Source organism: Gymnodraco acuticeps, unplaced genomic scaffold (genome assembly GCF_902827175.1).
Source record: "Gymnodraco acuticeps unplaced genomic scaffold, fGymAcu1.1, whole genome shotgun sequence".
Lineage (NCBI taxonomy): Eukaryota > Metazoa > Chordata > Actinopteri > Perciformes > Bathydraconidae > Gymnodraco > Gymnodraco acuticeps.
The window spans coordinates 2,438,938-2,462,451 of NW_022992265.1; the positions used below are offsets into that span (position 1 = coordinate 2,438,938).

Below are 23,514 nucleotides of genomic sequence, written 5' to 3' on the forward strand. Positions count from 1 at the left end.
TATAGCAACATGCTGATTCCTGATAAAAAGTTACCTCTCTGACGAAAAGACATCCACATTTTATCGCACATCTTCATCCCTGTGACTTGCAAAACCTTGAAATAACAGTAACAAATTCAATTAGATTCAAATGCAGATGAAAAGCTGTCGCACTCTGAGAATTATTTAGTTCCTTTGCTGCAAATGACGAGAAAGTATTGATGTTTTGCTTCATAGGAAGGTACACCCTTTGATCTTTCTGTCTGTTTTCAGCAGAGAGCAGTCTTACCCTGATATATGTAAATGTTTTATGTCAAATCCAGTAAGATCTGAGCACTTACTTGCTCTCTCTTTTTCCTCTTGGCTGCACATCATTTCAGTTTTCGACCGTACAAATGGGAAACTGAGCCCTTCATTAATATTCTCCCCTCAGCTGCACACCCCTTAGCACTCAGATATCTCTCTGTGTGACCTTGTGATCATCTGTAAATTACCCTGTCCTGCTTGGTGGCAAATGGGGTCTGAGTCCTCATTGAAATGAAGTAATGTTAGCTCAGCTTCACATAGAGGCCAAACTGAGGGCAGCAGAGATTTGTCCATTTAAGAAACTGTCAATCTTCAGCCAGTCGCTGTGTGTTTATAATAGTATCAAACTTGTTATAACAGTAATCCCAGCTGCTAATGAAATAAATTAGTACAGACGATATCACCACTCCTCATGCTCCCTGAACGGGCACACAATAAAAGAAGGGAAAATAATTTGGGTATAATGATTACTCGAGCTGTTTAGCAGTTTTCTTAAATAACTTATGTTTATTTTTTGGATGTGAGCTGATGTTTTCTTTTCTTTTCGGTATCTGCAGTGCAAGATATTGTGACAACAATATAAATGATGCTGAAACCTAACCCATGTTGCTGTTGAAGGATTGACCTACTCTAACCTACCTGGGGAGAACTCGCTGAACTCTCGCTAAGCTTTAAAATAATATACACATCCTGATGGGGGAAATTTAGGTCAAAATCCTAAAGATAGTTGATAAATAAGTCAATGTCATTTAAATGTTTTAGACACATCCATAACAGATGGAATGCCTGCAGGATAGGGTGATTTTAAATCAAAACCAGGTTTTATTGTTGTAAAATAAATTAGTGTAGCATTCAAGTTATATCATGTATTATTTATAACCACAGACTCATGATTCTCTATAACTGAACTTAACTATAATGTTGCATTGTTATTTTTGACTCATATTATTGTAAAGTGAGAGAATAGACAGGAGAAGTTGATTGCTCAGTATTGAGTGGTGTCATCTGAGAGCTGCGGTTTGTTTGAGGTGGGGTGTTGAGCGGTTTGCAGCTTGTGATGCCTTCAGGTGCCCTACGTAGAGTTCTATACTGTTGGTCTTCTAGAAAGTGACTAAAAGGAGCTCTGTTTTTTTCTTCTCCAAAATGAATAAAAAGCCATACAACAAAACAACTTTCAAACAGTTTTCTATAAGAGACTTAGACATAGACTGATATTAAATATTCAACAAAGTCTGAAATGAAATAGCCCAAATACACATCATCAATACTTAATATTATCATGCAACAAAGCAATTCTAAAATTACATTACATTACATTGCATTTAGCTGACGCTTTTGTCCAAAGCGACTTACAATAAGTACATTCGACCAGGAAGACACAACCTTGAAGAAAACAGAATCATATAAAATAATGATGTTACTAACTCTTGTTACCATCAGTCCTCCAAGTTCTACATTCCTCTTTTCCAGCTGCAGCTGGGTGGATCATATAGCGCTCAGCTGGTAACTCTTATATTTCCCGCAGCATTTGAAGGTATCACGGTTGTGTAGCGCTGGCCGCGCGAGGATCCCTTCTCATACACACACACACAGACGCACACACATCTGGTGTGAAGTGTGAAAGTCTGTATTTGTGCTTTACAATCACTCTGTTGCTTTTCCTCGCTTTTTTTGATTACCGTTTCTAAGCGAAAGGAATATATTTATTTTTTTCATTCAAATATGTTGACAACTGCGTTTGAATACCGGGCACCAAAATCAAGTTTGCTGCTAGTGTAGTATAGAAACTTACATTTATAAACGGGAAAGCAAGGGTGATTTTTCTGTTTTACTTTAACATAACCTTGTCTGTGTTGGACGAAGAGGATTTTGTTATTATGACCAAGTGGAGGTTTTGCGATGACATCTAGAAGAAACTCAGCGAAACTGAAGCTCCGGCGGTCTTTCAGCGAGCAGCTGCGGAGCTCCAAGTCCAAAGCCTGGGATTTACTCTGGAGGAATGTCCGAGAGCGGAGGCTGGCAGGTCAGTAGCCCGCCGCACGGTGCAGGGCTGGGGGTCCCACCACCACAGAGAGAAAAGTTCCTCAAAGTAGTATTAATTTAGCAAAAATGGGAATGGGACCTTTCATAGTTTGCATTAAGGGTCGTTAAAGTGGTGCAACAGGGGTATTTGAGAGGGGGGACATGCAGAATATTGTCATAATTTGGCATAGGCATTGTGAAGTAGATTTTTCCTCTAAATAACCGGTGCTGTGCAAAACATTATTAATCCTAAAATAGATAGATATTAAATGTGCATTTAATGTTATGCAATACATAATATAATGTTAAACTCTAAGTATGCCTTTAGTGGACTCAAATCCCACCGTCCCTATTTTCTTTTATAAATATGTGGGGGGAAAGCTGGGCGACTTTTGGAAATAGATCTCAGGGGGGTGTTTAGCCAAATGTACGTGGTCACTTTTAAACTTTACCTTTAAATCCTGTCTCTTGTTAAGCTATATGATATAAAGTTGTATTTCATTCGATTAATTTCAATGGGTTAAAACTTAAATGTGATGCAAACTCATGAATACAGAAACAATATAATTAACTTATTAACATGTTTCCCACGTGCATTACATCCATGGCTGCATGGTTTTATTACAGTGTTAATTTGTCTCCAGTATCAATGAGCAGTGGGCTGCTGCTGCCGCAGAGTGGCGCTGCTGAGCAGGCTAATGTATGAACTGTGAAATGGAAAGTGTATGCACAAAGTGAGAGTAGAGAATATTTTATTATTTCCTCATTATTGGTTTAAAGTCATGACATGTTTTTAAAGCACCTTCAATTAACATGAATACGCATTTAAACAAATATTCTATCAATCTTCTAACAAATAACTGTAAAAAGTTTTATGATTATATTTAGTATTTAATGTTTGGCACATATTTCCCCTTTTAATTAGATTTCTGTTTCTGTAGTGTGTAATGTAATAATACTGCAGCTGCTTTCCCAGTCACTCTTCTTGAGAGTATAGGCTATTAACCTTCATAGTTTTAGAAATAGAAAGGCTATCGTAGATTTATTACAAGTTTATATTTCCCTAGACTGTTTGTTATTACGAATACCTGGCTGTGAATTAACTTGGACCAAGGCAGTTTTCCTAGCAATGCTGCTCCACTTTAAAAAAGCAACAGTGAAGTTTTATAGTTACATGCCTTGTGCAGTAATACTGTCAAAGTCCTTGAGAGTGGGGAAGAGTGTGAGAAGAGGGGAATAAATCACTTGTGCAGTAACCTAAGTCTACCACTAGGTGCTGTGAGTTGACCACATCAGTTTATCCCGAGGGAAAGCCATATGGTTTGGTAACAGCTCTGTCTTTATCAGGAGGATTTTCAGTGCTCAAATACAAATACAGACAACAAGTGTAATAGCTTTGTTTCACATGTTTAAAAAATGTTGTTCAAATGTAACGCATTGGTTGTATTTTCTGCAGGAAGCATGCTACTGCATTGTATGGATATTTGACACAATAACCGTATTCTTTAACACATACACTAAGTCATGTGCCTGGCATCCCTGAAAGCCTGAGCTGTTTTCATTGAACATGATACACATTATAGACTTGATGCAGCAGCTGACTGTCTTATACAAATATATATTATTATAAGTTGTTTGATCCCTGCCAGGAAGGTCCCTCATGTTTTTTTTGATAATTGTAACACAAATAGTTGATTATGATCATCACATCAGACCAGGGGCGGATCTAGGAAAAATATTCATGGGGTGGCAGGAGATTTTGAGGGGTGGCATCCCCTGGCAGAAGTAGCCTATATGCTGATTTAATCGCAGTCACATGTTGTCAATGTTGACTTGGAAAGCCACAATATTTCAACTCAATAACATCAGGATACATTATTGTGGCACATCAGTAAAGCCTTAAATAGAAATATATAAGGTGGCAGACATAATTTAATGAATTTTAACTGAACAATAACTGAATGAGTTAGTTTCACTCTTAGACCAGCAGGGGTACCAAATCGGTGCCCCACAACTTTACTGCAAACAGTTACAACCTTGACTTTACATCAGAAAGAACAAACATTAAAGAAGTGAGTAACTGCATCAGCTAAAACATACATCGCTGCAGTTATTATCCAGTGGAAGGTCCTTACCTACTGGCGTAGTTAAATCAAAGTGGTTACCTTTTTTTGGCTGGGCAGTGTAGTTTTACACACCGTCTTATTTGACTTTCCCAGGACTTAAAACTGTTTTTTGGGGGCAGACCCCCACAAAGAAAAAAAATATATACACACGTAAGGTCATCATCTTAACAGTTTGTTATGCTCATCAATCAATCAATGTTTATTTATATAGCCCAATATCACAAATGTTACATTTGTCTCAGTGGACTTCACAGTTTGTACAGAATATCAGTATGACAATACGACACCCTCTGTCCTTAGACCCTTACATCGTACAAGGAAAAACTTCCGGAGAAAACCCACAGTTTAAAGGGAAAAATGGGAGAAACCTCAGGGAGAGCAACAGAGGAGGGATCCCTCTCCCAGGACGGACAGACATGCAATAGATTCCGTGTGTAAATTGAACAGATAATACATTTGCAACATAGGTAGTCCAAATGTTTGGAAATGCATGTGTGTATAATAGGAAGATGAATCCACGAGGATATCCATCCAGGACCTATGATCCAGGACCACAGCCACGACTCAAGATCCAGGGCTCGCGACTCCGGATCCCGGCGTATATAGACACCAAAAAGAAAGACATTTGGGGAAGCTGGGTTAATCGGAACATGAGTACACAGGTATAGACAGAGAGAAGGAAGAAGTAAGATGTCCCCCGACAAACTAAGCCTATATCAGCGAAACTAGGGGCTGAATCTAATCAGCCCTAACTATAGCTTTATCAAAAAGGAAGGTCTTAAGCGCACTCTTAAAAACGGATAGGCTGTCTGCCGCCCGAACACAAACTGGAAGCTGATTCCACAAATGTGGAGCTTGATAAGAAAAAGCTCTGGCTCCCATTGTACTTTTAGAGACTCTAGGAACAACCAACAACCCTGCATTCTTGTAACGCAATGCCCTAGTAGGACAGTAGGGTATAATGAGTTCTTTAAGGTAAGATGGTGCCTGCCCATTAAGGGCTTTGTAGGCGAAAAGAAGAATTTTAAATCGAGTCATCCGTGAGCAGAGCATCAAGTTGGCATGCCTATAACAGCTGAATGCGGCGATTACCATGTTGTTCAGCAAAACGCCTCACAAACTTATTAAGATCCAAAGCTTTAGTGCGTTTTGATTCAATGCTGAGTACAGCCAAACTTGACCGTCTCTTCTCTGTCATTATAGACCGCAAATATCTCATTCCTTCCGTCTACTTGGGTCTGAATGCTTCTCGTTTGGCACCTTCCCGTTCAAATTAAATCGCCGCCAATCATATTTCCATGCTTGCGCCACGGCCGGGGGAGGGGTTATAAGACTCGCGTCTTGTGCTGCATTCACTTGCACTCGGACATTAGGAATTTTCTCTGATAAATGTCCGATGAGCCACAACTTTTCTTTCAAAACAAAGCTGCCAACGGGGGTGGCAAGGCTATTTTTTAGGGTGGCAGTTGCCACCCCGGTAGATCCGCCCCTGCATCAGGCTGATATTTTGGGCAGAGAGGAAAAAACTCTCTATTTTGAAAAACAGATTCCAGTATGAGAGGGAGGAAGCTTGAATTAAATTGAGGTCAGGTATTTGAGGCCCGAAACAGCTAATTTCTTGCTCATCAGCAATGATATGGCCAATCTCTGGGGAAATCAGCATGTGTCAAATCAATGATAGTGGTCTTTTTATACAACCTTTTTGAACATTAGTCCAAACTGATAGACTTGTCATTTTCTACGTATGTTCCTCTGCTAAGTGTGTAGCTTATGCATGAAACATTATTGTTTGAGAGTGATACTCTATCTGTTCTCTGCTGCTGTGCTGAAGGTTACTCAGCAGTAGGCAAATATTTGGAAAGACACGGAGGGCTTCCTCTGCTCTTGTGTGATTAATTAACAGGTGTTGACTTTCACAGCTTAACTGGAAAGCAGAAGCAAAATACAGATACATGTGAGCTGTCACTTTATATAGACACATTATTATCACAAAGCTTTTTCTAGTTACACCAATATATTCAGGACATTATTTTACACTGTAGGTGGATTTGACTAAGTAAATACACAATGTTTTATAGGCACTAGTCCAGAAATATTATTCCATCTTGAGCTGAACTCCTGCTCTAAGTAAGTAAGTTTGGAAAAGCTCCTTTCTGCCTGCTTCGTAAAGATATTTTCATACATATATGTTTAAACTTTGTAGAAATATGCAAAACAGTAAATTAAACATAACACCATGAATTACACAACAATATAAAAACCTGAACTTTTAAAGGTCACTGCTCAATTGTGAGGAAATAAGAGGAGATAATGAGAAAATGGTTTGGATATTTAAAGTGCAAACGGCCAATTATTGTGTTTCATAATAGATCGTAAATTCTTTTTTTGGAATTATAATCAGCCCTATTATTTAAAGTGCTGAGCCATAACAATCCCTTACATCATTTGAAAAAATAACCCGCCCCCATATCTTATTTATTTCCATTTAAAATATAAATATTTTATATTTTATACATTACTAGCAGATATGATTTGAGCAGACGTGTGATTTTATTCCAGACTGAGCGTTCAATTCAGACATTTGGTGGCTCGTGTGTTGGATATCTTAAGTCACACTGCGTCTATTCTTAAGCCTTAACCACAGGAAACACAGCCACGCAGAGCCAGAACTGCCCAGTGCAGATTACATGTGTCTGCTGCTGAATCACGCCACATCAGAGCAGTGTCTAAACCCTCTGCTCCTCCATACTCATCATCTGTGGGGCCATGATTCAGGATATACTGTAACAGGGCTCGGCAGAAAGGGTTGCCAGGTTGTCATTGCCAACTATTTTGAGAAATTGTCAACCAATTCTGTGACATCAGTGGAAACTATTTTTGGATAGGGATCAAAACAGCAAAATGTGCTCTCTTACTTGAACTATTATTGTTATGGTCATTATTATTATTATTATAATCAAGACAGATTTGAGGTCACCCCTGAAAGTACAGATGATGGACAGGCTTACGTTGGTTTCACTTTAGGGACCCAAAATCCAGGTCCAAAAGAAAGGTCAGAAAAGCAAAATGTGAAAGGGAGAGAACAGTTGGCAATGAAGTGACCTGCCGAATTCATTTTCACCGATCTCTGAAAAACAGGACAGCTGCAGCTGCACTACTGGTATTCAGTACATTAGTCATTTAGGTAGGACATATGACCTGATGACAGTTAAGATTCAAATTCTGTAAAGTACAAGGAATGTTGTACTTTAGCTTTTAAATGTATCTCACATTTTCATTATTAAGCTCACATACAGTAGCTGCATCATTTCTAAATTACTGAAAGTAAAGGGTGACTAAAAATGGCAATCATATTTCAGTTTGGGGATCCTAAAGCTGATTTTGAGTTTTTTTTTAACCAAAGTTAGTGTTGAGCTCATTGTAAATATAGTTCTGGGGCAGAGAATGAATATAAGCAAGCATTACATGCCTGTATTACTGTTGTATTTTAACATGGCTTAATTTGTCTTCACACAGTAATACAAACTGCCTTTTTATTGTGAGGAACAATACAATACACGCTTTAAGCTGGCTGGCATCTTAAATGGCCTCAATATGTGTGTGTGTATGTAACTTGAGTCTGGATTCCTGTTGCCATGCTGTATAGTAGTTGAGCTCTGAAACCTAGACAGAGGCGTGTTGGAACACGTTTGATAAGGGCTGGAGTCACTGTGCCTGACACACAATACTCCCACTAAGGACACACCACAGCCATTTCTTCATGGCATGCGGCACAAAGTTAAACACAGGGACATCCAAAGGCAACACTGCAGATCGCGTCGCTCTTAAACAATCCCCGCTGAGGTATTTAAAGGGCAGGCAGACACGAAAACACAACATTAATCTCATTCATTATGATGTTGCATAGCATTGGGTGATTGATTCCGTAACGTGATATGTATGATGCACTTAGTGAATATGTCGGTCTAGACGTAGAGAGGACAAGAAAACACAGACATGGGTTCAGCGAGATCTAAATGTTGCCAACATGCTGCCACTCTTTTTTAGCATCCGACACCTGAAGCGATCCTTTACAGTATGAATGAACACAGGTGTATGTGTTGGTAAAAAAATGTGTCACTGCCAAATGAAATCATCTGAATAGTGTCACACCATCACCTAGTCCCTTAAAAAAGCAACAATCACGTATTTCAATTGCTCCACCTGAGGGTGTGGAGAGGGCTATTAAACACAGAAGTTTATGAAAACTTGCAGCGCCTGAAGTGTGCTGCTGAATTGTGGTCTTTGTGAGCTTAAGCTAGGGTAGAATTTGCCAGCCATGGAGTGAAACAGACAGGGGCTGTGTTTGATTTGGTCGCTTGCCCATTCGTGCTCTATTCACATGTATGGCGCCTGCTTACACTACACAGGCCAGCTTGTGGGGCAGGGGCCCTGACTGGTGCTGGGTGGGTCTGCTTGTGCGGATGTGGACTTTACCTCAGGTGTGAGGAGATTGTTGTTCCATGTTGTAAACTGGCCGATACAAGCAGACTTGATATCATGTGAGCATTAGTTTTAGTTTTGATTTTCTTTAAAAGTTATTGGCCCAAATAGTGTTGTCACAATACAAACACTAGGACTTCGATACAGATACTGTACCTGCCAAGATACTGTATTTGCATGCAGATACTGAAACCACGCCAACAACCTAAAACAGTAGTACAATTAATTGAATAATAGATGAGAACATGAATCTTAAAATTCTTAAACACAGGAAATATGTTGACAATGTTAATGCAGTGTTGTAACACAGTGTGTTCATACAATAAAAAAATAAACCTGGAGACCCTTAAGATCAGCTCTTCAGGTTCACATTCCCATTTTACAATGCTGCTTATAAAAACTTCAATCCTTGTAGAGATAAATGTCAACAGTACAAATGGTGTACATTTTTAAATCAGGATTCAAACATTTATTCAGATTTCTTTTGTAATTCCTCCAGTTTTTTTCAACTTTCTTCAATTGAAGTCTGATCGATAAAGCTCACATCTCATATCACTTCGTGCCAGTACAACATTTAAGAGTGAATTTCCTTCTCAAAACATATTATAAACATTGCTATATGCCAAATACTATGTGTTAGTATATGATGGGACCAGGGACACAGTGACACAAGGGCCCTTGATGCCTGTCATTGAACAGCCATCAAAACTGAACAGATGAGTGGCCGGAGCTTGAGCTTTCTTTTTGTGTTGGGTGAAGAGGATATAGGTCACTCATATGTATTCAGGCTAAAATGTATTTTTCCCCTGAGGAGGTGACACTTGGAGGAGACCTGCTGAGAGGCCTTCCTGTGGCTGGAGCTAGGGGTTACGTGGTGGGGGTGGGGGTGGGGGAGCTGAAATTAGCATTCTCCAACCAAGAAAACAACTTCTCCCTGTCTTTTTTTTTCCTCTGTAGTTTTCTCTAATATGGTACAGTCTCACTCTTGCCCAGTAAACTTGGCACCTGTGTGACCGGCAACAGCAGAAGAGTTGTTCTAGTGCAGGGCGGCACCAAAAAACACTATTTTTGTAAGCCCTCCCACACCCCTCTTTCTTCCACTCCTGCTCTCCTCTCAGTTCATAGGCATTCCAACGGTATTTATATTTCCCTCCAGAGCAGGGGGAAGTTGACAAGCATTCACACAGACATTGGATTCAGCTCTGCAAGGTGGGCTGTACTCCCACAGCTGCTTTGCCATTGGCCTCCATGTGGTCACATGGCCTGAAGAGATAGACTGAAGTGTTGGCACTCCTCCCCTAGGCTCTGCTGTGCTTTCCTTCTCAGCTCACTTTTGGCTTTTTGCTCCTATGTGAAGTTTTCTGTTAGTGGGAGAGTGTGTGGCTGAGTGTGTATCAGCCAGTGGTCAGGGGCTGGTTTGGGGTACAGTGTTTCAGTTATGTTTCGGGAGCTCCCAGAGTCCACAGGCAGCGAGTGTCTTGGGAGTATGACCCCAGAGACTCAGGATTTCTACCTGAGAATGGACCATCACCACAGACGCTCCGGGTACAGGCTGGGCAGGATCATTGCCAGGCAGCAACTCCTCAAGAAGATCGCTGGAGGTAGGAAAGCTGTTTGGGAAGGAGTGACAGTTCAGTCTTGGTCTTGGTTGGAAAACAACCAGGTTTTTGAGCCTTGGCTGAAGAGAGAGCTGTTAGTTATTAAGAGTTTAAAATAATCATTCTATGTCATACCTCCAGGAATGCTGGGGGTAAGAGGAGCTGGTAGTCAAAACATGCAGTGAATAAGATATGACGCATGTGTATGAATATAACAGTATGAATGCTGGACAACCTGGTGTCAAGTGAGCAAGGGCATCAATGTGTTTGTCTGGGATCAGCTGATTGTCTGTGAAATGTCAGTTCATATCTGTAACTTTCTTTCCTTGGGCACTTCAATACAAAATCTCTTTGAAAGACAAATAGAGTGATAACTTCGTAAGTTTGTAGGTGTGTGTGTGTGTGTGTGCCTCTGCAGACAAAGACAATCTTGACCTTCAGCCAATATGTATTCAAGGGAGCAGGAGTGGTGACTAGTTAATATTGACTGATTATAGTGAACACTGATAGGTGATAACCTCTGGGATCAGTTACATAACAAGAGGAAAGCCTAAACTGTAAACAAGAGGTATCAATGCATGTCAGTCCTGACAGTTTAACAAGCCCTCAACACATTTGTGGACTGCTGTATGAAGCCAGGAGAGCAACAGCGCAGCCTGACCCCCCATTCATCTTTCTCAAAGGTCTGTAACCTCTCGCCTTTGCTTTTACCTGGAGATGTAAGGTCCGGGGAGGGGGCAGGGCAGCATAACAATGGAGAGGACAAAGTACTCCTGCTCCCTCCTGCAGATGTGAGCACACTGACACCGGATCAAAGAGAGGCTAGATTTCATAACAGATTAAGCCTCATCATCTTCAGCCATCAGATTTAAACACACAGCATAGTTCTCCTCTCAGTCACAGGAGAGCATGAGTCAGATAATGCAGCCTCTTGTGTGGGCAGGATTACTGAATCACCACAGAGAGCTGAGGCAGCGCATGAGGCATTTTCTGTGATTATGACGACGAGAAGGATACACAGAGCTTTGTGTTGGATTGATGTGTGAAGATTTCCCAGAGTCATGTGTATGAACGAATGTTTTCCAGATACATCTTCATGATCTGATGTTCGCAGGCGTGTGCAGTCATGTAGCCTGCCATGTGTTTTCAGATTACATGTCTGCAAACCAACAATTTAGTTGATATGTGACAAAGACAGAAAATATGTACATGTTTGAAGTTGGGATCAAGTAATTTTAACAGCATATACTTCCATGTTTTATACTTTTAAGTATAATGTACTAACTTAACTTTTGACTCACTCAAGATGGCACAGGTTGGCCTTTTCTTCTGGGTTTTAATACTGCTGTTAAAGTGACAAAAGATACATTAACTGCATTTTCTCAATCTCAGTCGGAGTTGTGAAGGTCCCCCTAATGTATACAATATTGATCCTTCTCTTCCTTTTTAAAGGCAACTGGTTTAGCTTAAAATATGTAGAAAATGTTTACCACATTACCTAAAAACCAAGCTCATGCAACCACATTAAATTATTGTCTTAAAGGTGTCTTTTTCTTGGAAGATAAAGACAAAAATGAAATATACTCTTGGGAGAGAGACAACTCCTCTTGTCCAACTATTTTAACAGGCTGTCTTAAATTCTGTAATTTTGTAATCTTGAGCAATCTTCTCGCCTAATTTTGGTAATTGCAGTAGTTTCATTTGATTGGCCTTAATTGAGCAATGTTCTTCTTCATCAGTTTTTCTTCCTTTTTCTCAGGAGAGCAGTGTCTCTAGGCCTACTTGTGTGATGCCCACATGTTTGAAATGCGAGGGAAGGTAGTATTTTAAGGGACTGTCTGCAGAGGCACTCGATTGATCTCCATGTGTCACAGTGGCTCCTGCATTCCAGCTGGACAGCCCTGTTGACATAGCAGGTTGAAAGTGAGAGGGGGCCATGGTGATGGGCAGTTACTCATGTATTGTTTCACCCCAAATTCCAGGGAAGCCTTTGGGGTCTTAGTCATGTTTCGGATTTGATGGCGTTTTAAAGCCACCAGAGCTATATGTGTGTGTTTGTGTCCGGTCCACTATATACCTACTGCTAAAGAACCAAACAAGTCCTTTTTTTCTGACCAGTACATGTCGTCTGCTCGGAGACTTGATGGATAGAAATGCACAGCTGTGTGGAGTAAGAAACAGGCGTTTGAGTGCTGCACAGTGGGATTGTTGTGCAAGGGAATGTGCATGTTTTCATTGAGGAGGAATGTGTCTCCTTTCCTGAAAATACTTCTCAGATTTTAGAGGAGTATTCCATACCCCATAACTCTGGTAGGGCTACTGTGTTTATGAAGTTTTCTGCTCTGTCTGCATCGAGTCAACAGACTGAAGAATCTCAGGATTTCAATATGTTTTTAATGTTATGCCGAAATCCCTTTTAATACTTAAATGTGTATAGTGAATGCTTGTGCATATGACTTTTATGAATAATATATATGTATATTATTTAGGGCTCATTATTCGTACTTCTGTGGATTGTGATATTGAGGATGCAATGTATACAATATCACGGAATGGTGAGATGTACAATCAGGTGTGCTTCATATACAAAATTAGACTAATTCAACACAGATTTGATCAAATGCCAGGGTATGACTGAATCCCCTGATAGTCATTTGTCCATAATAGTTCAGAACTCACATATTTATTGCATTAGATGATGGCTCCAGCGGTTTTCCTTGTGGACTGTGGTTTAAAAGTGTTCCTGTTTAGCCACGGAAAAGTCCTGTAAACTTCATCTGGTGGAAAGTGGAAACGCTGAGCAGCTGAAAGCTTCACCGTGACTAAACCTTCATCGCTGACTGTGGCTGTTTGGTTCTTTTTCTCGTTGAGGAGCTGCTGTGTTTCAGACAAGAAGCTCTGTCCGGTGTGACCCCTCTGTGACCCTTCTTCATGGCTTGTTGACCTTGGTACAGCCAGCGGCTCCGATCTCTGCCCTGGGAAGGCCATTTGTGCATTCTGCCCCGGTTGAGGATGTTGTGCGTCTTGTGTCAAATGCCACAAGTTATAGCGTGACAGCTGCCTGCTTATCATTAATCTGTCTGTGTCCTGGAGTTACAAAGCGTGCCTTTTGTCTGGCTGTCATGGTTGAAAGGCTTTTGTCTGTTAGGGTATCGTGCTATCAGCCACATGTTTTCTCCTGCTGCTATGTTTTTAATCATATTGCTATTTGCTCAGTTCTACAGAAAATATGCACACACTGTGTCTTTTTATGTTTACTCTTTACTTTAGTAACTTTACATTACTGACAATGTTTATCTTATCAGCACTAACTGTTTTATGTCATGGTTAAAAGAAGTTCAATGACAAACCTTTTCTGCCAGTTCTAGAGGCATTTATTTAAAAGAAAGCTCTACAAGAGGTAAGCAGGATAATAGTGTACCTCCTCTTGAAAATGTTTCTCTACGTAGCATAGAGAGGACGGGAACACTTCAATTTTTGAAGAGGACAAGCTGTACCCTCCTTCCTCTGTTCTTCCTCTGACTAGCAGATGGATACTTGTTGGAAACCTGCTATGAAAAGGGGTAGACTCTGTCCTCTCCCACTTAATACTCCTCTCTCAAAGGAACTGAATTATTCATTTAATTATTCAAAGGTCTGCTTCACCATGTGGCACGTTTGATCATCTGTGTGAGAAGCAAATATAACTGCTCCTTCATTCAAATGGAGGTTTGATGATAAGTGAAGATGTAGCCATATGCATTGTTTACTTAGTACACACAAGGTCAGTTTATCTTTTATTCATGGCGGACCTCTCTGTGGAGGGGATTTCTATGCAGATTAAGTTTGCTACCTTCAGGGGTCAGTAAATAATACTGGCTGGGAGCGAAAAGTTATTTTGACAATGTGATTAGCTGGTGTTCTACCTTTAGCACTACCATGCTTGTCGTGGCACTTCAAAGCAGTTGAACATCTTTTTGAATTCTGAAATGCTTGAGGATACCTGTATAAACTGCATAAACCTTAGCAGATACTGTATTATGATTCTATTATGTTGTAAAAAATTGTTTGGGTTATTTTAAAATGTTTTCATACCTCCTATGCCTGCAGCAGTCAAAGGAACGCTGACAATTGGTTTATAGCCGTTGGTATTTTCCCGCCCTGCTGATAAAGAATGAGGAAACGATTAAAGAATGTTGTAACGGTCAGGAACCAACTGACTCAATCCAACCAACCTTTATTAAATAAAGGTCACATTCACAAAACTCTTATGTAGATTCCAATTGTTTGCCTGTAGGTGGCAGACTGAGCTCATATCCTTCCTGTAAATCTCCCTCAGTAGTTCCAAACTGCCAGAGTAGCTGACAGCTGCCACATGTGCATGGCTAATCATTTACTAAGAAGAGATTTGAGAAATGCCTCGGCTGCACTGTAACAGGAACGGAAAGTCACATATTAACAGAGCCACAATGGAAAACCTCCCCTGTTCACACGTCTTTCCATTCCACTGAGAGAACATTGCTGGGGGGAAAGTCTCATTAACCTACATCCAGCCAAAAGTACGCTAAATATGTTGTCACCTAAAGAATCACCTCGTAGTTATGACACTGCAAAACATTTTCTTGGGATAATGAAGCATGTATGTATATATAAAACATTTGGTATGTTGTTATCCAAACGAGTTTTGCACAGGTATCAAAAGATAGTGATAACAGCCAGGTGATGTTAATGGTATTCATTTGTATTAAATAAACGACTGCTTCTCAGGCTTCACCTACAAGCACATTATCCTTAGTTAGTGGTTAAGCCTCACCTAATGGACAGTCTGACCTGACAGTTAAGTAACCCCCCCCATCTGCCAGAATTCAGTACTTGGCTGCCCTCCTGTGGTAGTTATTTACATTGCATGTCAAGAGGTGGAAAAACTGAGGGATGCAGCATGCATGCAGACCACATTCAGCCTCTGTCTCTTCATTTAATAGGCTTTTCAGCAAGGGAGTGACTGTCTGAACACAGCCTGTCATTGATGGCCCGCATGTCAAATAGTCCCACATTTTCTATTAGTGCTCTGTGCATTAGGGAGAGACTGGCTCTGATAAAGCCGAACAATATGTCTCTTTCATAGGGTAGCATTCTTGGTACGCAGCAGCTCATCATACACAACGACACGCGCTAACAGTGTCATCCTCTCTGTTTTATGAGTGCCGCGAAGCTCCTGAGGCAGTCTTGTCACTTTGATGTCGTTAATTAGGACCAGCGTCCCCAGAGATGGCTCCATGCTTTTATGGTGGAGGTCCTGAGAGGGCTTTCTCACGGTAGGGGCCCTTGTTCTGACATTGGCCCTCTTTCTACCCTCTGACTCTTCTGAGGCTATTCCCAAGGAAGGAGGGAAGCCTACGTAGTCCCCCCTGGGATCCAGTTCAACTGAGAGGGAGGTGGTCTTTGGAGCGTTTCCTTTTCCTCGTCCCTGTCCTGTTCTTCACAGAGCCAGGGTCATACATGTAACCTCATTTGTTAGTTGACAGTTTATTTTTACTTATTTGCATCTGTTATTAGCGTCATTTTGTTTGTTTGGGTGCCAGGACCTACAGAACATGTGTTGATAACTTTCCAGCCCGCTTTTTCCATGTAAGAGTCAAGATTTTAGGTTAGCTGGCTGAATGTTTGTCAGTAATTCATAGTCATCTCCTTTTAGTTGTGTTATATGGCGCTCACAGAAAAACCAAATTACAGTGTTTATATAAGCTATCAAAGGGACGGAAGAATTACAGCCACACAACCATATATTAAGAGTGGGAAAACAGCATGACATGGCAAGGCATGCAGTCTACTGTACATACAACAAGACATGTATGGACTTCAAATCAGGATGCACAGAAACACACACACCACTAAGAACCAGAGGTTTATCTTGTCAGGAGATACAGTTAACTGAAAGATGGGACACTGTAGGAGGAGCTGCATGCAGGGACCAGGAAGGGAGACAACTAAAAGCTCAGAACAGAGTCTAGCTGAGAGGGGGAAAAGACAGAAAAGCAGAAAGGGAAGGAGGGAAAAGAGGGAAGTGGGGAGCTTCAAGGGGATAGAAAGAGAAGCTGGGGAAAAGTCAGGCAGGCCCAGTGTTTGACTTCCCCATTTTGAAGTCTTACATGTGCAAAGGGGAGCACAGATGCCCACAGATACAGAAGCTATCTGTTACATCTTACTGCTTATATGCTTCACTGAAAGATTGGTTATACTATTAATAATTCTGAGCAGAATTTTTTTTTTGAAAGTGGACCAAAAACAACAGAGATAAGAATGGCTAAGATGACCATTTCTGAGACAAGAAAGCTGTAGAATATCATACTAGATATAGCTCGCCCTTGATGTGTGTTATCACTGACAAGCCTGCATTAGTCTTCCAGTGCTGTTGTCTCTCTATCTGGTAATAGACTGAATAACCCCAACTGACCAACTATAGCACAATGATCACTCTGCAAAGATCAACAATGGGTTGAAGGAAAAGCCCAGGTTTCAGGGAGGTATGCCTGGATGAAATGAAAAAGGAAATCTCCAAAAGCCAAAGTTGATGTTTTTATCACCAAAGAAAGCAAATCCTTCATACAGGCCTCCAAGTTGGTTCTCAAAACACTTAAACATGCGTGGGAACATGGCTGCACTCCAGTGTCTGGAAGTGTTTAGCTTTTGCATTGTGCCTTTGGATTGGAAGTCACTTTAGTACCCTATGTATTTCACAGAAAGCTCTCCGGATAGATTTCTGCCTAGTTCAGCTATTGCTGGTAGTAAAGCGTAGGTATTTGGGGATCTGGAAATGTCTCCTCCTTCCTTGAGGTGTGGGGTCAGAGGCCCCTTACCTAGTAAAAGGACCTTCTTGGAGTTTCTGTTGGAAATCATGTGTCTAGTGTCCCGTAGTGTGATAAAAGGGGGAAGAAGAAGAACACCTGTCTGTGAAGCTGAAGTACACTCAACACTTTCGTCGCATGTTGCTGTTTACTGAGCGACCCTGAGGAATCAACATGTGGTTGTAAGAACATTTTCTCAAAACTGGGTGAATGTGAGACGCTACAGCGAGACGGATAAAAGAGTGCTTGAACTTTGAATCCTTAACTTGTTCAGATACCACACAGCACACAGCCCATTGTTTGTCTTCTGTGACACCCAACCAGATCTAGTGGGCTATCATTTTGCAGTTTGGGTCTGGGATCATTTGTAAATCCTTCGCTGACAGGCTATTTGTGGTTGGAAGAGGCAGTGACTCTCTGGTAATCTCTCCAATTTCTCTCCCAGGCTGTTGTTTGGTGACTTTGAACACATACATGTCTGCTTTTGCTGTCTACTTGAAGTGATTTTCCATAGTTTCAAAATGTTTACAACATGATGCTCACCCCCCATGGTTTTAAGTATATAACCCTCCTTCAAGCAGTGATCCATCTTGATGTTGTGTTCTCGGGCAGGATTGTGTGAATGTAATAAATCAGCTTCGGCTTTTATTATGAGTCCACTGGTAACTGATACTTCTCAGGAAAAAGGCAAATAAATGTATTTAAGTGTTGCCACTGTTCATTATCAGAATGTAAAGGCTGAAAGAGCTGTGCCTCGTATTTGCAGACTCAAGAGAGAGACAAAAAGAGAGACAGACAGACTGAGAAAGAGAGAGAGTTGACGGGTTGTTACCCCTAAAGATGAGAGAAGCCTCTCTCTGGGTGTCCTTCAGAGGTGAAGGAGAGTGTTACCACAGCTGTGCTGCTCTTGTTTAAATTCAATACAGGACCTCAAGAGAAAAACACAGCTCAGATGACTTTTGACCCGGCAGGCTTTGGCAATGGTCAACAACAGCAGCTCACGTGGTCTTTTTATTTACACTCAGAATCAATAAGTTCGTGCTGTGAGTGTGTGTCTACTACTGTGAAGTGAAAGGTGGACAGACAGCTTTTCACCAGTGGAGTGAATAAAACATATGAAGATTCTTAAAGCAGACTGTATTTTAAATTGAATGTATCTGCAATCAGCCTATTAACAAATGAGCAAAAACGTATATGATAAGCTCTATAATTAAAAGGGCTGATGTATGAAGAGGTTCTTTAATGAATCCTTGATGTCTGTGAAACCCTGACTTACGCAGGTTCAGAATGCTAATGCCTCCCTGGCACTGGCTTTTCCTGGGCTGGCACTGCGTTTGTCCTCAAGTCCCCGGCCTGCAGGAGGCATGGATATCTGCTTTGTTTAGACACTAGTTACTGGAGACCTGTGGTCCACTGAAAAGATCTCTCCACAGGTCTCTGTGGACCACAGGGCATAAGCAGACCCAGGATTTGCTAGCTCATTTGTATTTGAGGAAGTTTTGCTTGGGTGTCTTAGCAACGTAGCCTTGTGTCGGTCATTTTAAACCTGCGTCCCATGTCGGCTACAGGATAACAGGTCCCTTGTGTGCCCCATGGGATCAAATGAGGGGGCTGGAAGTCCGTGGCTGATTCAACACCGGCGCTCTGTAATTACTTCTAATACTCATGTGCCAATCACCGCGTCAAAAAATAAAGTGACTTCCACAAAGGCTGTCTTGTTACTCACCTTTGTAGATAAATCTCTTAGATTTGGCTATTGTCCTTTGTCTCAACACCTTGCCGTGGATGAGTAGCTGTAAAGTGAAGACGTGTTTTGATGTGAGCGGGTGGCACCTCCTGTTACGCTGATGATTGTGGCATATTGTGCCGAGGATGTTGGAGTCTGAGGGAAACACAGAGCTTATTAAAAAATACTCTTGAAATCAGCCAGGCTTTATTCCCTCGACATTAGATTAACAAGGGGCACTGTGGTAGTAATCCACCTTGTGCATTGCCAGCATTCCCTTCAGAGGACCTGAACTCTCACACATAGAGATCTCCTATGCCCCCTCTATCCACACGCATGTCATCACGTCCGTATTTCTGCTATAGTCATTTGTGCTTCCTGTTTGCTCCCCTATGCCCATTTAAAAATTGTGAGACAGAAGGAAATGTTAGGCTATTTTGGGCATGAGACATCAGATGCTGTGGTTTTTGGGCAGACTGGAGAGGGGGCAGTGTGTTTCCCCTGGCTGTCTAGTCTTACTTTTACAGTAAGGCTGACTGCTCACTGTGAGTGGGTGTCTGTAAGCAATTAGCATCATAAAGAGGAAGAGAGGCCTCTCCCCCATGCCTCCCAGCGTGACGACACCTCTCCGCCAGCCAACCCACTGTTACATTTTTTTTCTTTCTCTTTCCATATCACTTGCTCTCTTTCTCCAGGTGTTTTTGATACAGACAATCTCAACCGTCCCAGTGTTCGCTGATACTCTGTGTTTTCTGACTTGTATATTTGTCTGGCCTGTCTGGCTGATTCATGTAGATGTCTCTGCGGCAGTGCAGAGTGGGGGAGGAATGGATAGACACATTTGTAAGGGTCTACTCTGTTAGTACTTTAAGCAGTTTGTTTTAGAGTGCTTTTAAAGCTCGGAGTTTATTTATTGTTAAATGGTTTGTAAAGGTGACTAAAGTGGACCGCCTGCGTCATTCTGTCTGTGCTTGCAGCCTGGCACCCAGCCCCGGCCCCAGTGGGTCAGGGGAGCTGTGTTTTACAACAGGAAATGGCATAAACGTCACAAAGCGACGGGCGCAGTAGAGCCAGGCTACATATGGAATAGTATTTACGTTATAGGAAATTATGGATGGAAGTGGTGTCCTTGGGTAATCATAGCGCCATGGCAATTCCCTGGTATTTAAAGTGATCTATGATCTAATCTTTTATAATATATTTAGCTGATCATCAGGAAAACGTTGTCTTTTGCAGGGTGAATGCTTTTATCCTTCTTTCTTACTTTCTTTTTCTTGATTCCGTTTTAGACGCTTAACATAAGAAATAAAACTCATAGAATACAATAATATAATGTATTAATTTGAACTAAGTTTATATAATTCATTATCAGAATCAGGAATCCTTTATTAGTCCCACGTGGAAATGTATAGTGTTACAGCAAAAAGGGGCATAGCAGGTAAAAAAGGCATGCAATAATAAAGAATAAGCGAAGTTATTAAATATATATTTAAATAACTTCTTTGTTTTGAATCAAGTGACACAGCAGCGCTGTTGCTGTCTCAGATGACACAGATCAAACAGTTCCTCTCTCATTGATTAAGCCTCAGACAAAGAGTCTGTAACAGACGAATATATCACTGATGATGTTAGCGCGGAGTCTTGTGAGCCAAATGCCAGAGAATGATTCACTGCTGCTGATTGCTGACAGTTTATGTCATGGTTTCCCCCGGTTCAGCTGCCTACGATTTTTCCATTTCATTGACCTGCTTAAACAACATCTGGACTTTTCTAAACCATGCTTCCCTTTTTGTTTTTTTTAATTAAACATTTCCCACGTTAGAGCTGACATTTCTTGGATGAAATGTCCCTCCATTCCAGATTGTAAAAGCTGACATCATTCAAACTTGCCAAAATGACATCAGGAAACAGTGGTATTTATCAAGTTTAAAGAAAACAGGGTCTTGAATCTCCAGACAAGTTCAAATATTCAGAGGAAGCTTAGATCTTTGCCAAAAATGTGCTGAGTGGGGTATAAAAGAGTTGTCGTGGGCAAAGCTGGGTAGGAGGGTCGGGCACACGAAGCTGGAGGAGGAGGGAGAGGGGGTGAGCTTTAGGGAGCCTGCCACAGAAAAGGGGTGGATTGAAGGAGAGATTTAGTGTTGGGACAGGCACATGGTCGTTGGGGGTGGATAGAAGGAGAAAGGGGAAAGAAGGAGCCGTGGATCTGAGTTCAAACTGCAAGCTGTGTTCAGAGAGAGAGCAGGAATGTGGCTCAGCGTGGGAATGAAGATGCTCTGACATGTTGAGAGACACTCGTAAGTTTTGAAGGATATAGGAAGCGCTCTGGCTGTATCATGAAAATATCCCGTAAGTACACAATAATTAGTTACCGGAAATTAACCATAGTGTAGGCTGATTGAAGGATTTTAGAGAGTAGACATATTAAGACCTTTGCTTCAGGGATGATGGCTTGTTTTAAACCCAAAAGAATGAATCTTGAATTTGTTTTGTTTAGCTAAAGAGTATTAAAGGAAGAGGATTATTGTTTGTCATGAAGCATTGCTGTCAGATTCAGTACAAAACAACAACAAAGCATATCAAATCCTTGAAAGTTTTACCGATATTGTTGTTAAATATTTTGTGAAAGAGTGGAATGTGAACAAGCCTTTAAAGCTGTCAGAATTCTGGCATTGCCCAGCCCGAGCACTATCCAAGTGTGCCATATCTTTTCCTGCGGCACTTTGCAACATGTCATATCTCGGCAATGAATTACATAACCAATGTTGTTCTTGATAGTGAACATAACATAAAGTGAATTCTAAAAGAAGGAGTTGCCCTTGCCTCAGATATTTTAGTCGTACACAGCTTTGACATTGTGGGCCATTGTGTGTCACGGCCAAACTGGGTTTCACCTCTTTGCGCAACTGTAATTTTATACTGTACACAGTTTTAAAGCTGTGTGTTGTGGAGAGCAAACACAAGTTCTCATTCTCTGGCATTATGCCCACCCAGCCTTTTATCCACAAGAGATTTCCTTAGAGAGAGGATGAGAGGACAGAATGTCTCGGTATCGTGTTACAGAATGCCAAACAGAGAGGAATTCCCAGATCATGTTACTTCTAGTGGTCCAACCTGAGGCTGTGGGACACAAGAGGACCTGGCAGCGCCCTCACTGTGGGCTGCAGATGAAAAACACAGGCCCGATATCATCCACCTGGGAGGGAAGCATAGTTGCTTCTGGTGATACAGGTGGGAACAGAGCAGAGTGGCTCCTGGCTGCCTACACATGTTTACTTAACTGCTGGATAACGGGGTAAACAGTGGACCTTTTCTGTAATCCAAGGACACAGGGAACTGTTAATATTTATTCAGTTGCTGGTGAAGACCAAAGTCACTTTTCATTGATTTCTCTGGGACACAGATGTGAAGCAGCACAGGTGAGTCTGCCTGGTTCAACAGTTTTTGTAAAACGGGTGATAGCAGTATCTTCATTGCAAAGGTTACGGTCGCTGTAATTACGCAGTATTGTGTGATGAATGGCCGCGGTTCATGTTTCTGTAGTGTGACAGGCACAGACACGGAGTGGAACTGAGACCTCAGATGTGTGATGGGAGAGCAGTTTGTTATCTAGAGATGCAGCTTGAAGAAGCTTTCCTTGGACGGGATGTTTTTGTGGATTCTCTTTAAAAAAAAGAAACGTAAACACAGGTGTGTGTGTGAAACGGGAACATTATAAACTTTGTGGACTTTTAAAGAACTACTGGAACTGGTAGGAGCTTTTTAACGTTGCATTTAATGCCTCTGCATTTTATTTTTTACATTTATTGATTTATGCTGATGGAAATAATTGCTTGTCTATGTATCCCCTCTTGCCTGTTTTCAGATTTAGTTTTTGTACAGAGCAAGATCTTATTTTATCATCAAATTAAATATCAGTGTATTTTCCAACTCATTCATTTATTGTTTAGAACATCACGACTAAGTAAAAAAAGACAGGGGTTACTATCTCTTTTATTATTGTAGAGAAATGTGGAAAGCAAAATATATTTATTTACACCTTCTTTTGTCAGTAATGGGAAACCCTCTCCAGATATAATTTTTAAAGTACATTTGGGAGAATGTGAACGTTTGCTTCTTCCTTCGTTTTGTATTTCTTTCTTGCTGTTGCTGTTTATGAAACATAATTATATATGTTGTTTCTTAAAGTGAAGCAGATTGTGTACTGTAGCACCAGTGTGTCAGACTTCATGTCTCACAGAGACGATAAATGGCACCCGTCTTTATTAGCATTAATGGAAAGGTGCCAAACGGTCTGTTTCCTCTGCTTGTCATCGGCGGCTCTGAAGCCTGCAGACGAATCTGTAGGTCAGAGACTGACCGATCGGAGCTTTGTTTGCCAGAAAGTCAACGCGATATCTTGCTTAGACTAAAAAGGAAAAAAACAACTCAAAATACATTTAAACCTGATA

At 41.1% G+C, this 23,514-nt stretch overlaps 1 protein-coding gene across 9 annotated transcripts in view; it reads left to right on the forward strand.

The window, feature by feature from the left end:
• stard13b (StAR-related lipid transfer (START) domain containing 13b) overlaps window positions 1–23,514 on the forward strand; it is a 68,786-nt gene that overhangs the window by 34,178 nt on the left and 11,094 nt on the right. The window contains exon 1 of one of the 9 annotated variants that reach the window (XM_034207137.1): window positions 1,882–2,308. The exons of 3 other annotated variants lie outside the window; for them this stretch is intronic. In XM_034207137.1, coding sequence (XP_034063028.1) covers window positions 2,185–2,308 — 124 coding nt within the window. In that variant the 5' untranslated portion in view covers window positions 1,882–2,184. Of the gene's footprint in view, window positions 1–1,881; window positions 2,309–10,073; window positions 10,517–21,100; window positions 21,413–21,460; window positions 22,483–22,554; window positions 22,815–23,514 lie in introns of those variants that run through there. 5 more of the 9 variants (XM_034207136.1, XM_034207139.1, XM_034207138.1 and 2 more) reach the window with 5 other exon arrangements.